The sequence below is a fragment of the Cucumis melo genome, chromosome 6 (assembly GCF_025177605.1).
Source record: "Cucumis melo cultivar AY chromosome 6, USDA_Cmelo_AY_1.0, whole genome shotgun sequence".
In the NCBI taxonomy this organism is placed as follows: Eukaryota; Viridiplantae; Streptophyta; class Magnoliopsida; order Cucurbitales; family Cucurbitaceae; genus Cucumis; species Cucumis melo.
This window is the reverse complement of record NC_066862.1, coordinates 5,782,032-5,796,436: the sequence shown is the minus strand read 5'-3', so window position 1 is coordinate 5,796,436 and position 14,405 is coordinate 5,782,032. Positions and strand designations below refer to the sequence as shown.

Genomic DNA, 14,405 nt, shown 5'->3' with positions numbered 1-14,405 from the left:
CAACAGGAACAAAATTCATTGAGCAAAAATTTTCCAAACGACACTTCTGACAAAGAATAAAATTAGAAGCTTGAGCAACAAGGAGTTTTGAAAGCGAATGAGGCTTGCAAAAGAGCTCATAATAGGACAGGTTTGCAAGCTGCCAAAGAAAGAAGCCTTCCCAAAACCAAGCCTACCAGACTTATACAACCAAACAACACCAGCTGAAACAAATGGAGAACACTGAAGGAAGAACTCTAGAGCTCTTTAATTTTGACAAAAACAAAGGTAGCTCTAATTGGTCCATGAGTTATGACCAAGGTCAGATTCAAATCCAACAAAACTACGGAAGCGCCAACTCAGAAGAATATCACCAAACCCTAATGAGATTCACGGAATTCAAAGATCCATCCTTTGTGATCACGTGTCTTTGAAACCATTGTTCCACCAAATGAAATATTACAATCTTCAACTATTGAAATCAGATGTTGAAGAGTTTCCTTCTTGTGAATAGGAGTTGTGGAAAAGAAATGGGATTAAGCTACATTTCTACGTTCTACCTTAGTTTTTGTATGTTTGTTCTTGGTTCTGTATGCTCAGGATATGATGATTGGCATTTTCGGAGTGTCAACACAGTTGAGATGTTCAAGTGCCCCCATGATCCCTCCAGGTCTCCCTTGCTTACGACTTCTTTATTGCTCTTTTTTTGTACCTCTCTTGTACTCTGAGTTCTAATTAATAAGAAGTTTTTGTCTCCGTTTAAAAAAAAATGTTTTACCTTAGTTTTACTTTGTTTCTTTCCTCTCTTTGAGAATAATTGTATCTTCAATCTTTAGTTTTTTTCACTTTTTCAATGAAAAGTTCTGTTTATTTTCAAACAAACAAACATCTAGCAATAAGATCTACTCAAACACACTCATACCAGTCTAACACATAAATAACTACAGAAAATAATTTATGTACCTCCATAAAAGTATCACTTTGGAATCGAGATCCTTCTCAATTTCTCTAATCTCGTTGTTACTAGTATTTGACATTCGTTGCAATGAACCAGCATATAGCTGAATATAGCGTCTACGAAGTTGACAAAGTTGCCGTATTCGCTCCCAAGAAAACCGATAGCTTATTCAGAAGCAATGGACAAAGTGTAAGTATCAATATTAGGCATTGAATTTGACAAGAATATAAAGATTGTATAGTTGCACTGACATCCAATGCATTGAATCATTCAGTCGTTCAGTCTTATCCATTATTGGTGCAGGGATCACAGTTACAAATATAATTTCTTCATATCAAACGAAGAGAATTGATTGCAAACTAAATTACCACATTTTCTTCTGCTGCAGGCATGCTTGAACAGCATAGCGCCACCACAGATTAGGAGCAACCAAAACAGGAACCATCGGTCTCAAATGGGAAACTTCGACATATGTCTTATACCTTGAAACAACTTCCAAAAGCTTTATCCAATCGTGGTATTGAGCCTACCAAAAAATTAATTGATGATAAAATTATTTCTTCGCAGAAAAATTCTATACAATGTTAATTTTGTTTTAACAATGTACGAAACTTCTCTTCTTCTTTTTTTTTTTTTTTTTTTTTTTGAAAATGAAACAATAATTTCATTAAGATAATGAAAAGACATAAAGAATACATTTGTAATACAATAACCTAGGAATAAGCAGGTGCATTCAGACATCCTAACTAGGTTGACACCCAAAGAGACTATCTCAACTAAGTTGACACCCAAATTGACTATTACTCAAGGATACAAACTACAATGTTATTAACATCCTTATTTGGAGCCAAGGCACATAGATCAAAAGCAATAATAACCAAGAAAGGCAAATCATTCTAGCCACCCTAGGAAATTTTGGCTTGGCTTTAACCGAAAACAATAATAAAATCAATAAAACAAAAAAATCAATACCATAAAGAAAAAAAATGGTAAGAAATTGAGGTAATATTCCATAAACATGAAAGTATTCCGACAAAACTAACCAAAGAAGTAAAGATCCAATACCTCCGTTATTGTCAAAGACACGTCACCCAAAACTAAGGAAGCTTTTTCATATGGAATCTCAGGATCATTTCTTTCTAGATTTCCAAGACGATGATATTTCAAAATTCCATTAATCGGTGAAACCAAGTAATTTCGATTCACAGCCCATTTATGCCCCAATCCATGGTCAGTAGTGGGTTCATTTATACCATCCTCAAATACCTGTTGACACTCAAACAAATGTTTCCTCAAAAGATAATAATGATAATGTTTGCCTTGACTAAACAAAACGTCAGGCTTACTGCAGAAACTAAATTAAGTCTGTATCTGTGACTATGTCACATGATCGTTAAAACTGGAGAGCATACCTCAATCCATTCCTTGGGATTAAGATCCTCCCACTTTTTGTCCAAACTCCATGGCAAGGTATTTGAATCATGATACATGGCAAGCCTATCAAGTTGCACTAACTGTAAACAAAGGGTTCATGCCTTAGAAAAAACCATTACAATTGTAGCAAAAAGCCAATGAAAGTTATGAAACACTTCAGAAAAAGAAATATGGGAAATGGAAAGATAATCAAATTCTCAAAGTAGAATTTCTTTCTTCTGCAATTTGTATGTAAAGGATGCACATATTCTTTTTTAAAGGAACAGTCTCTTTTATCAATATATTAACGAGGAGACAAAAGCGAAAAGTATAAGAGGATTATACAATGAGCAAAGGAACCAAGGATCAAAAGGTGCACCAAGACATCTCAACTAGGTTAACACCCCTTAGCACCCTCGTCATATCCAAAACAAACTAAGATACAAAGATAAAGTCCACAATCTATCCAATCATACAAACTAAAATTACAAAAAGAGAAAAACACATAGAAAACTAGCCATCTAACTGAAGGAAAGATGTCCAATTTAGGTGTAAAGGATGCACATATAAAAAGAAAATTCATGTATTTTGCACTCCATGCATGCATACAAGAAAGATTAACATAACTATCTCGCACAACAGAACATTAGCTTCATGAAAAGAGAGGTAAAGCTAACCTTGCGAAGTTTATCAAGAGCGCCACTTGTATCAAATGTTTCATTCCCCTGCTCATCCATGGTAACTGCAGCAAGCTTGGCTAAAGTAACACCAGTGCAGAATGGATATCCTGGATTGCTGCAGACCAAAGTTGTTAAAAAGAAGGGTTGAGGATATTGATCTTGCATCACAAGATCAAGAAAAATAAGAAAAAACTCCACTTCTGTTTAGAAATATTAAAATGTATCATAAGGGTCACAACCGGCCAGAAGATTGTCAAAAATAGCACCCACCAACCTGACAGAATCTTCATATCTGATATGTACATTGCTAATTGAAATCTTAAGGTTCCCAATTATTGTAGAAATTAGAGAACCAAGCCATGAAGTTCCACCAGGTGGCTGCAAAACAGAACAGTTGTAAACTGAACCTTGGTAAACATAATAGGACGGTAAAGACTAAAGACACGACTCCATTTAATAACCTAAAATGGTTCATAACATTTCAATGTTTTCCTATCATTCCATGGCACTATACATGCCTCCCTGAGCAAGAGACGCCGCTAGGCAACAGAAACAATATGCAAAAGCTTGGTAAGCAGAAATAAACTGGACAGACACTCATGGGACAGTCAAAGAATAAACCAAATAAAATGTGGATTCTAAAACATCTTGCGATTTCTCCATGCGTCATTTTTTAGAGGTGGACAAAGAACTTGCTACAGAAAACTGACCAAGCAGCATGTCCAAAAAAGTGAATAAAATGAAAGTTCTCTTCAAGCCAACTTCGACTCAATGTGCTTAAATATACTCAACGGAGGTTGGTTCCGCTAAATCAACCATGGAAAAGAAATATAGAGTTTTAGCCATACATTTCCAAGCTTTGACCTTGAGATGGCTTCAAGAGTTGCAGATTCTGCTTCCTGCATGCAGTAAAGAAGACCAAGCCAAGCACCTTGTTAACATAGTAAACACCTTTTTGGGAAAATAATATTGAAGAGAAGAAATGTGCATGCAAAACCAAGAAGTTAGAGAAAAAAATCTCAATTCATCACCGAGACTTTTTTTAGAAGAAACAAGAACTGAACTCCTAATTTCCTTCTCCCTCAAACTTCTTTAGTTCTTTTAGTGATGTCCAAGAATGATACTCCTAATCCCAACCATTAAACACCAAGACTAGAAAATTGAAGGCGCAAGCTTTCCCTTCAATCCACGCATCGCCCTTTATGGTTTTGAAGAATAAAATTATAAATAAATATATTAAAAATACTAATTTTTAAAGCAAAAGACTCCTGTGGGTACTAAGGGTAACCTTCATCAAAAGAAAACAGCTACTTGATATATTCGTTTTCGAGCACCTTTATATGTTCTTCAGTTTGATGATTATTTTACTCAGCATGATAGAGTTGTATCATTTGAGCATTAATCTCTTTTCATTATATCAATAAAAAGTCTTATTTCTTATTCCATTAAACATAGTTTGTATCTTTAAGGGGTTTCTTTGTTTATAATGCGTTGACAAAGTTGGCAAAGGTTAACTTATCCAAATTCCAACAAAAGGGAAAAGTCAAAAGATCTAATAAAACCTTTGGTATCATGTTGAGGAAAAAAATAAGTATGGAGTTCATGTAATGTAAATATATTGACAGATAGCGTAACTAAAAAACATAAGTTAAAGATGTACTATACTCTGAATGATTACAGATAATTCAGTGGAAAAGAGATCACCTCAATCTGTTGAAGCTTAGCTTCAAAAAGTTTTTCCCTATCCTCTTCCTGTAAATAGTAAAACAAGCAACCCCAATGATTAAAAGAAAGGACAATCCCTCAAAGCAAAGAACAAAAAAGTTTTGTTTCCTTTTCAAAAAAAGAAAAAAGAAAAAAAAAGGACAGAAAAAAAGAAAGGACAATTCTGACAGTGAAATCCAATCGTAATGACCATTCCTCAAAGAAATAAGCATCCTACCTTCAAAGTCTGACCATCAAGTGCAGGGTGCGCAAGAACAAAAACTCGATCAATGAGAACAATAACTGGCTCCTTGCCTAAACTTTTCCAAGGAACCTAAGCATTCACAGAGGAAAGAAAGATACCTTAAGATTAAGAAAAATATGCAATCAGATAGAAGAATGTGACCCATCAAAAACTATAGCTTATATCTTGACCACCAATTAAAAAACACCTCGCAACAACGTTGTCTACCTTTAATGTTATAGTGCCAACAAAACCAGCTTTGACGGTGACTGGAAGCCTAAGTGAATTGAGTGCCTCAGTCTTTAATTTCAAATCTTTGAGGACAACATCACCTATATCAAATAGAAGACACACTTCAGCAGCCAAGAGATGTTTATCATTTATGAAACAAGATGATACAAAATATCAAGAGAATTAGCAGCTCATCTCAAATTTGAAAAAATAACAGAAACTGCAAAATAGGTAGCAAGTCGCATTGTTTCATGTGTCACGCTTAATGTACCACGCGATAATACCATTTCTTTTAAAATACAAATGTGCTTGTACATTTAAAAATACATTTTTTTCATGTGAAAAATAAAAACTTCTGATTACCAAGCTACGAAATATTTTCCAAATTGTAAGCATTAACTTTTTGGTCATTCGGCTACTGGAAAATAACAGATAATCAATGTTTCTTACAAAAAAAAATAATAAAAATAAAAGATGGTCCAACATTACAAAACCAAGCATATTAGTAAGTGAAAAATTGGCCAACAAACCTTTCCAGACACTTATTCTTAAAGCTTCTAAAGATAGTCCTTGGACATATTCCCCCAGATATCTTCTGAGCAAATGCAAAACCTATAAAAAAGTATCATGACAATTGACAACAGTCAAAGCACAAGAACATCACAAATTTCATATATCTCTATAGCTAGTGAGATTTAAAACATGGATATCAAGGCATGATAACTATAAAAACTATGTCAATAACTCGGTGGCTAGAACAAAGAGCTTAGATCAGACTATTCAACAATAGACAATAAAGAAAAGCAGTTCATAATTGATGTATGATAGCAAGTTTCATAATTGTTGATAATTTTTTATTATATATATAGAAACAACTCCTTGCGAAAAGAATGAAAAAAGTACAAGGGCATACAAAAAAACAAGTCCAAAAAAGCCCCACTAAAGTGTTTCCAACTAGGAGAGATATTGCCTAGAGAACAATTTTCAAAGAGAGAGAGAAAAGACCAAAGCCAAAACGAAACATGGAATCTCACTAGAGATTAAACCTCGCTAGGGTCCCTTTCCACACCTCAAAACACTTTATTGTTCCTCTCCCTCTAAAGATCCCACAAAACATCACACACTCCCACAAACCAAAGAAAAGGGTCTTTCTCAGTGAAAGGTGGAAACTCTTCGATCATCAACTGAACATCACTCTGGCAAGGAGCAAAAAATCAAACTCCAACAATAATCCATTTGAGATACAACACCTCCTACCATTGTTTATCGGTTAACCTTACCGTTTTTTCCTCCTGATTTTTGGTCCTGCCAACTCATCCTCCCAGGCATTACTTCACCTTCTACCACGTCCAATAGCTTAAAAGGCAGCTGTTTTCCTACTTAACCAAGATCATAAAACAGCCAGCGACCGACCCAAATCATTAAATAGCGGTGTAATACTCGGATAAAGACCATCCATTCTCATCAAATGTGAAACTATGGCAGCTCAAAACTCTTGGAGCACCAATATGATCGTGATCGTTGGCAAGTAATCAACTATACAATTAAACAATGCCAAAAGGATACCTAGAAGACTAAAGAGGTCAAGTAATAAGCACTCAACATTGAGCACTCCAAACTCTATAATCTAAGTCGCCAAAAAATAGAGAGAAAAAAAAACCAGTTTACATTCAGTATCAACCTCCACAAATGTATAATCTAATAAAGATGAAAAAACAAATCAAAAGCCTTACGTGAGCTTCGAACATGATTGAAATGGGAATGAATCCTTATTACAACAAGATTGTTCCCCTCTTAATTCCAAATCAAGCGACGAGAAAGCGACGATTGGCGTCCGAATAGAGCCATGGAATAACGAAAGATTTATGGAAATAGTATGAACAAGAAATCGAAGCCCTTGTATGTATCACCCCCAGCGAACAGAGAGAGCAACAAGACTGATATGAAAGAGGCGGTTTCCTTCCCTTCCTGTCTTTGAGAACTAAAAACTAATATGAAATTATGGACAGTTCCTGAGCTTTATACTTGCCGGTCAAACTCCACTGTAGCCGTTGATTCGAGCAATTGAAATTTCCGACCGTCCAGATGTTACTGATTGATCTCCCTATTGCTTGCAAAAAAAACAAAAAATTCTTCATTTCCCTTTCTCATGAGTTTTTGGCTTTACCTCCCGAAATTTGTGTAAGCACATGAGAAGTCTTCTTGGAATGGTAGTTTTGGTTCAATTTGTCATTTCTCATTTTATCTTGAAAAAGTAGTTCTATTAAATAGGTCAAGTAATAACTTTAAAGTACCAATTTTTGTATGGATAATCTAATTTGTTATAATATTACAAAATATATATGTGTGTGTGTGTGTGTCTGTGTATATATCCAAAAGTTTACGATACTTCATTAATTTCTAGCATTTTTATTAATATTAAATAAAACAAAAGGACATAAATGTGAAAATATATATATATATATATATATATATGAAAATAATTTAGTCTTAAAATAGCTTTTTCCTAACTTTTCAAAACTCGTGGCGAGGATAAAATTTATTCCCTAATTTGTGTTAGAAATTTTTTTTTAAGAGATTTTTATTTTGAATTAAAACTGGGTGGATTGTATTTAAGACATAATTATGGTACCGAAACCTTGTTGTCAAATATATATTAGGTTTGTTTGCAATGTTTTTTGTATGATGGTTTGAATTATTTATAAAATAATTAGAAAATTTACATAAAAATTTATTATTTTATCAAATGATATGAGTGTTTATTAATTATAAAATATGAATTTTTGTCATGTTTTGTAAAATATTTTTTAAAAAATCATTATTTATAATAATTTCTTATAAAAATGTCAAACTATTTAGATAAATAGCAAACAAACATTTATAAACTTTGTATAAACTTTTATCGTAGCTTTTAAATAGTTTTGTCGAGTTTTCTACGTTCACAAAGCCTCATTAATAAATAAAAGAAAATTGTAGTGAAGGGCAACTTTGATTTTAGGGATTTGTCAGATTCTCATGCACATTTTTCCTCTATTTTGCATGTATGGCAAAAAAAAAAAAAAAAAAACATAACCAACTCAAGTGAAACATCTTATATACACTCGATACATATATTTATATGCAAGATTGTTTAAAATTTAAAAATATTAAAGGTTTAAATTTAATTGCAATTAATTGATCAATGTGTCTAGTGACATTTGGGTAAATAAACCAATGTGACATTTTTGTAAATAAGGTCATCTTTATGAACAAGATAAAAAAAATGTGAAACACCCTTTTTGTGGGATTTGTAACAGTGATTAAGTTATTATACTAGTAGGTCATTATAGTTGAGTTATAATTGTTTGTGTTTATGATGTAGATTAACTTAGTTTGTGTTATAATAATATGTTTTTGTAGTTTATAATTTTACAATAAATATATATTTTTATTTTCCCAATTCTTTAATTAAAAAACAAAAACTTTTATCACAAATCCAAATGTCGATATTTCAAGTGGATATCAAACATGAATTAAATGGATACCAAGCGTATATACGTGTATGTAATTTTTGTACCAATTATATATCAAGTGAACCAATTGTATATCACTTATGTATCAAAATGGATATTAGCAATGTATTAAGTATATATTAGTAGTGTAGTGTATCATATGTATCAACGTGGGTTGGGCTTTTTTAATTCATTTTTACAACAATAATTATTTTATTTTTTAAACTTATTTTACCAAAAAAGCAAAAAGTCCACAAATAAATAACACATTTAAGATCTCATGAATTTAATCGAATGTCATGCCATAAAGTCCGTTATTTTTATTTTTAAAGTATCATTATAAATGGAACACTATATGTGACGGACTACGATAGATCAAGATAGACTATTATTTGTATCTATCATATACATACATAAATAACAGTCTACCACGATTTTTTATTGATTGAACTTAGATATTTTGTTATATAACTATTTTGATTCACATCATTATATTTAAAAATAGACCCTTTGTTACCATCCTCTCTGTTTCTTCCAAGGGTGTATTATTTTTCTTAACAATAAATCAGGCCCCATTGTACGTAGATGTTGAATTGCTAGAAAAATGCAGGCCAATGTGCATAATAAATATTGCAAAAGATATTTTTTTAAATATTTTGTTTTCAAGTGAAATATCGACGCTTTATCTGTTCAGTGTGACACTGTCAAATAAAATAATTGCATAATTTAAACGAATCATTTGATTTTTTTTCTTTTATGTTTGAAAATTGATGTTGATGAACACTCTTAACTATGAATTTCAAATCTCCACCAACTTCATTTATGTGCCCACAATTCGTTAATATAATATCTTCAATAAAAATACATTGAGAGTGTGCTGTCTACAACAACAATGTTGATGAAAATTATAGCTCAAGAATTAACTACTAATTTGTTGAAATTACAAAGAAAAAAAATTTATCTATTGAGTTTTCAACATAAACATGTGAAATAGAAAATTTAAATTTATAACTTTATGAACGAATTAAAATTTTAGATCAAGTCAGTTAAGCTACATTTATGTTAACCAAAAGACTAAAATATTCCTTAAAGTTTAGATCATATCCCTTAAGCTATATTCATGTTGACAGACTATAATATCACAAAGACTAATAACATGGGTTATCAAAAAATATAGTATTGGAATTATTAATGAAATTAGAGCAAATATCATGGAGTAGATTATGCTCAAATATCATGGAGGAGATTATGCTCAAATATCATGGAGGAGATTATGCTGTATTTAACACTATTATTCTTCCCTTATTTAACCTTAATTTTGTGTATAAATATACATGTATGCTGTAATATTTGATATGAGAAATACAGAAAAATCAATAAAGTTACATGGTATCAGAGCCCTAATCTGTTTGTCGCCGGAAAACTCTGTTTTGTCCTCCATTCAGCCGTCGACCCTTGCTCATCCTCCATTCAGTTCTCAGCCTCAGCCTCTGTTCCAGATCTTAGATCTCTGCCTCAGCCTCTGATTCGTTCGCCTCAACCATTACTCGCCCGCCTCAGCCATTGTTCGGCGAGGACTAGTTTTATAGACGAAACTGATACAGATCTACAGATCTCTACGTCTACCTCTGTTCGTCTGCTACTCAAAGACATAAATACCCAGATCTCCATCTCTGTTCGTCCGCCATCGTCGACCGATACAGATCTCCTCCGATTCGTCAGCCTCTGTTCGTCCGCGAAGACCTTGCGATCTCTACCTCAATCTCTGTCCGCCTACCGTGGGGCTCGAACCCACTCCTCCGATTCGTCAGCCTCTGTTCGTCCGCGAAGACCTATTCATAGACACCCACTAGCTCACTAGCCCACTAGCCCACTAGCCCACTTCTGCCTTCCTAGCCCACTATATAAACCATATAAAATATCACCCCCACTAGCCCACTAGCCCACTTGAGATCTCCACTAGCCCACTTGAAATCTGTGTTCCTGTATTCCTGTATACCACTTGAAATCAGCCGTGAGATTAATTCCGCCCCCTCTGTCCGACGAGATGGAGAAAAATGACGTAGCTCGCCCCATTAGCACCATCCTTGATGGCACAAACTATATTACCTGGGCCCACCAAATGAGGAGTTTTCTAATAGGTCGAAAATTATGGCGTATCGTCACGGGAGATATTACCAAACCTGTCAAACCTATTGTCCATGAAACCAGTGCAGAGGATATTCAGTACATTGAAAGACTTGAGGATTGGGACAGCAAAAATCACCAAATTATCACTTGGTTAGGTAATACTTCTATTCCAGCCATCCACACTCAGTTTGATGCCTTTGATAGTGCAAAAGAACTCTGGGATTTTCTATACACACGTTTTCAGTCTATAGGACTGGCTCATTATTATCAGCTGCACTCTACACTTGTTAGTCTCAATCAGGAAATGGGACAATCTGTGAATGAATATCTCGCCACTCTTCAGCCTATTTGGACTCAGTTGGATCAAGCAAAAATTAGCCCTGATCATATTCGTCTCATCAAAGTATTAATGGGTCTCCGACCAGAATATGAATCCGTTCGTGCTGCTCTGTTACATCGTAATCCTCTGCCATCTCTTGATGCTGCTGTTCAAGAAATCTTATTTGAGGAGAAAAGACTTGGCATTGTCTCCTCCCTGCACTCTGATGTCGCCCTTGCAACTACTCATCTCCGACAAGCTAATGAGACCATCTTCTGTAAGAATTGCAAACTTCATGGTCATAAGTTTGCTAACTGTCCTACTATTGAGTGCAGGTATTGTCACAAACGAGGTCATATTTTGGATAATTGTCCAACACGCCCACCCCGCCCTCCTGGTCATTCACACAAACCCAAATTTTCCCATAAAGCCGGTTCTTCATCTGTTGTTGCTGCTGCTACATCTGACATCACTGAACCTTCGAGTCTTCAGTTGACTGATCTTCATGATTTACTGAAACAGGTGATCTCTTCCCAATCTACTGCTCTTGCTGTCACCCCAGGTACCTCTTGGCTCCTTGACTCTGCCTGTTGTAATCACATGACTTCTGACATTTCCTTATTATCATCTCATATTCCTGTTCAATCACTTCCCCCGATCCACTCTGCTGATGGTAATTCCATGTCTATTTCCCACATTGGCACCGTTAATACACCCACCATCAAACTTTCCAACACCTATCATGTCCCAAATCTCACATTCAACCTAGCTTCTGTTGGTCAATTATGTGATCTCGGACTTACTATTATTTTTTCCTCTCATGGTTGTCAGGTTCAGGATTCTCAGACGGGACAAGTGATTGGTACGGGACGGAAGGTGGGTCGATTATTTGAGCTCACATCCCTACAACATTCTCCTGTGTTTCCAGCCATCTCTGCTCCCGTCACTGATAACACTCTATTTCAGTGGCATCTTCGTTTAGGTCATGCATCCTCTAATAAACTTCGTAGTTTAACTTCTACTGGTCTTTTAAACAATGTTTCTCAGTTTAATACTTTTGATTGTTTACATTGCAAAATGGCGAAACAACCTGCTTTGTCCTTTCCTAAATCTGCTTCTTTATGTGATAAACCTTTTGGCCTAATTCACTCTGATATTTGGGGACCTGCTCCATGTCCTACTGTTAATGGTTATCGATATTTTGTGTTATTTATTGATGATTATTCTCGATTCACTTGGATTTACTTTCTCAGAAATCGTTCCTCCTTATATCAAATATATGTTGATTTTGCAAATATGATTCAAACACAATTTTCTAGCAAAATCAAAATTCTTCGCACAGATAATGCAATGGAATATAAGGACTCTCGTTTTCTTTCCTTCCTTGCACAACAAGGCACTTTGATTCAACGCTCATGTCCTCACACTTCCCAGCAAAATGGACGAGCGGAACGCAAACACCGCCACATTTTAGACTCTGTTCGTGCCCAACTCCTTTCTGGATCCTGTCCTGAAAAATTTTGGGGAGAGGCTGCCCTCACCTCTGTTTATGTCATCAATCGCCTTCCATCTCAGGTCATACACAATATTTCCCCATTTGAACGACTATACGGTACTCCTCCAACTTACTCTCATCTCAAAGTCTTTGGGTGTGCATGCTTTGTGTTATTACATTCCCATGAACATACCAAACTGGAACCTCGTGCTCGTCTCTGTTGTTTCTTGGGTTATGGCACCGAACATAAAGGTTTTCGTTGTTGGGATCCTATCTCTCAACGATTACGTATTTCTCGCCATGTCACCTTTTGGGAACATCGTATGTTTTCTAGTCTTTCTTCATTTCATGCCTCTCTATCTAGTCCGCACTCATTCTTTACTGATCCTTCTACCCCTCTATTTCCCACTCCTGATTCACCATCCAACACTACATCTTGTCCCCCACTCACATCTGAGCTCACTGAATCGCACACTACCTCCGCACTCCCGGAACTCCCATCTGTCCCCTGTGAGGAACCTGAACATGCACCTGTCCGACGATCCACCCGGGTAAGAGAAACTCCTTCTCATCTCAAAGAGTACCATTGTTTTTCTACTATCATGTCTTTAGTTGAACCCTCCTCGTATAAGGAAGCCAGTACTAACCCTTTGTGGCAGCAAGCAATGGATAATGAACTTCAAGCCTTAGCCAAAACTCACACCTGGGATTATGTTGACCTACCTCCTGGTAAGAAACCTATTGGCTGTAAGTGGATTTTTAAAATAAAAACGCACTCTGATGGCTCTATTGAACGATACAAAGCACGTCTTGTTGCTAAAGGATATTCTCAGGAATATGGGATTGATTATGAAGAAACGTTTGCTCCAGTAGCTCGAATGACATCTGTCCGTAGTCTTCTAGCCATTGCAGCTGCAAAACAATGGCCCCTTCTTCAAATGGATGTTAAAAATGCGTTTCTAAATGGAACCCTATCTGAAGAAGTCTATATGAAACCACCACCTGGCACTACTCCACCACCACAGAAAGTATGCCTTCTTCGCCGTGCTCTCTACGGCCTCAAACAGGCTCCTCGAGCTTGGTTTGCAACCTTTAGTTCAACCATTACACAACTCGGGTTCACCTCCAGTTCTCATGATTCCGCCTTATTTACTCGTCAGACGCCTAATGGTATTGTTCTCCTTCTCTTATATGTGGATGACATGATTATTACAGGTGATGACCCTCAAGCCATATCTGATTTGCAATGTTACCTGGGTAAGCATTTTGAGATGAAGGACTTAGGAAATCTCAACTATTTTCTTGGTCTTGAGATCTCCTCATCATCTAGTGGCTACTATTTATCTCAAGCAAAATATGCGTCTGACCTCCTCAATCGATCTGGTATTACTGATTCTGCCACTTTCTCAACACCTCTGGATCCGAATGTGCGTCTCACTCCTTTTGATGGTGTTCCCCTTGAAGATCCCACGTTGTATAGGCAACTAGTTGGCAGCCTAATTTACCTAACTGTGACTCGTCCAGATATTGCGTATGCAGTTCATATTGTTAGTCAGTTCATGGCTGCCCCTCGTACAATTCACTTCACTGCCGTCCTTCGCATTCTTCGCTACATCAAAGGTACTTTGGGTCATGGTCTACAGTTCTCCTCCCAATCCTCCCTGGTTCTCTCTGGTTTCTCTGATGCTGATTGGGCGGGTGATCCTACTGATAGACGGTCTACCACTGGCTATTGCTTCTATCTAGGTGACGCTCTTATCT

The 14,405-nt window shown here is 35.8% G+C and overlaps 1 protein-coding gene across 3 annotated transcripts in view; it reads right to left on the bottom strand.

Annotated features, from left to right (window-relative positions):
- LOC103483912 (uncharacterized) overlaps positions 1-7,385 on the bottom strand; it is a 73,806-nt gene extending 66,421 nt beyond the window's left edge. For all 3 annotated transcript variants that reach the window (XM_008440757.3, XM_008440758.3, XM_017043506.2), the window contains exons 1-12: positions 6,943-7,385; positions 5,740-5,821; positions 5,207-5,310; positions 4,973-5,068; positions 4,735-4,782; positions 3,879-3,929; positions 3,305-3,408; positions 3,028-3,145; positions 2,350-2,451; positions 2,003-2,203; positions 1,306-1,463; positions 943-1,101 (exon numbers count right to left, since the gene is read on the bottom strand). In XM_008440757.3, coding sequence (XP_008438979.1) covers positions 943-1,101; positions 1,306-1,463; positions 2,003-2,203; positions 2,350-2,451; positions 3,028-3,145; positions 3,305-3,408; positions 3,879-3,929; positions 4,735-4,782; positions 4,973-5,068; positions 5,207-5,310; positions 5,740-5,821; positions 6,943-6,957 — 1,238 coding nt within the window. In that variant the 5' untranslated portion in view covers positions 6,958-7,385. The remainder of the gene's footprint in view (positions 1-942; positions 1,102-1,305; positions 1,464-2,002; positions 2,204-2,349; positions 2,452-3,027; positions 3,146-3,304; positions 3,409-3,878; positions 3,930-4,734; positions 4,783-4,972; positions 5,069-5,206; positions 5,311-5,739; positions 5,822-6,942) is intronic.
- Between the last annotated feature and the right edge of the window lie 7,020 nt (positions 7,386-14,405).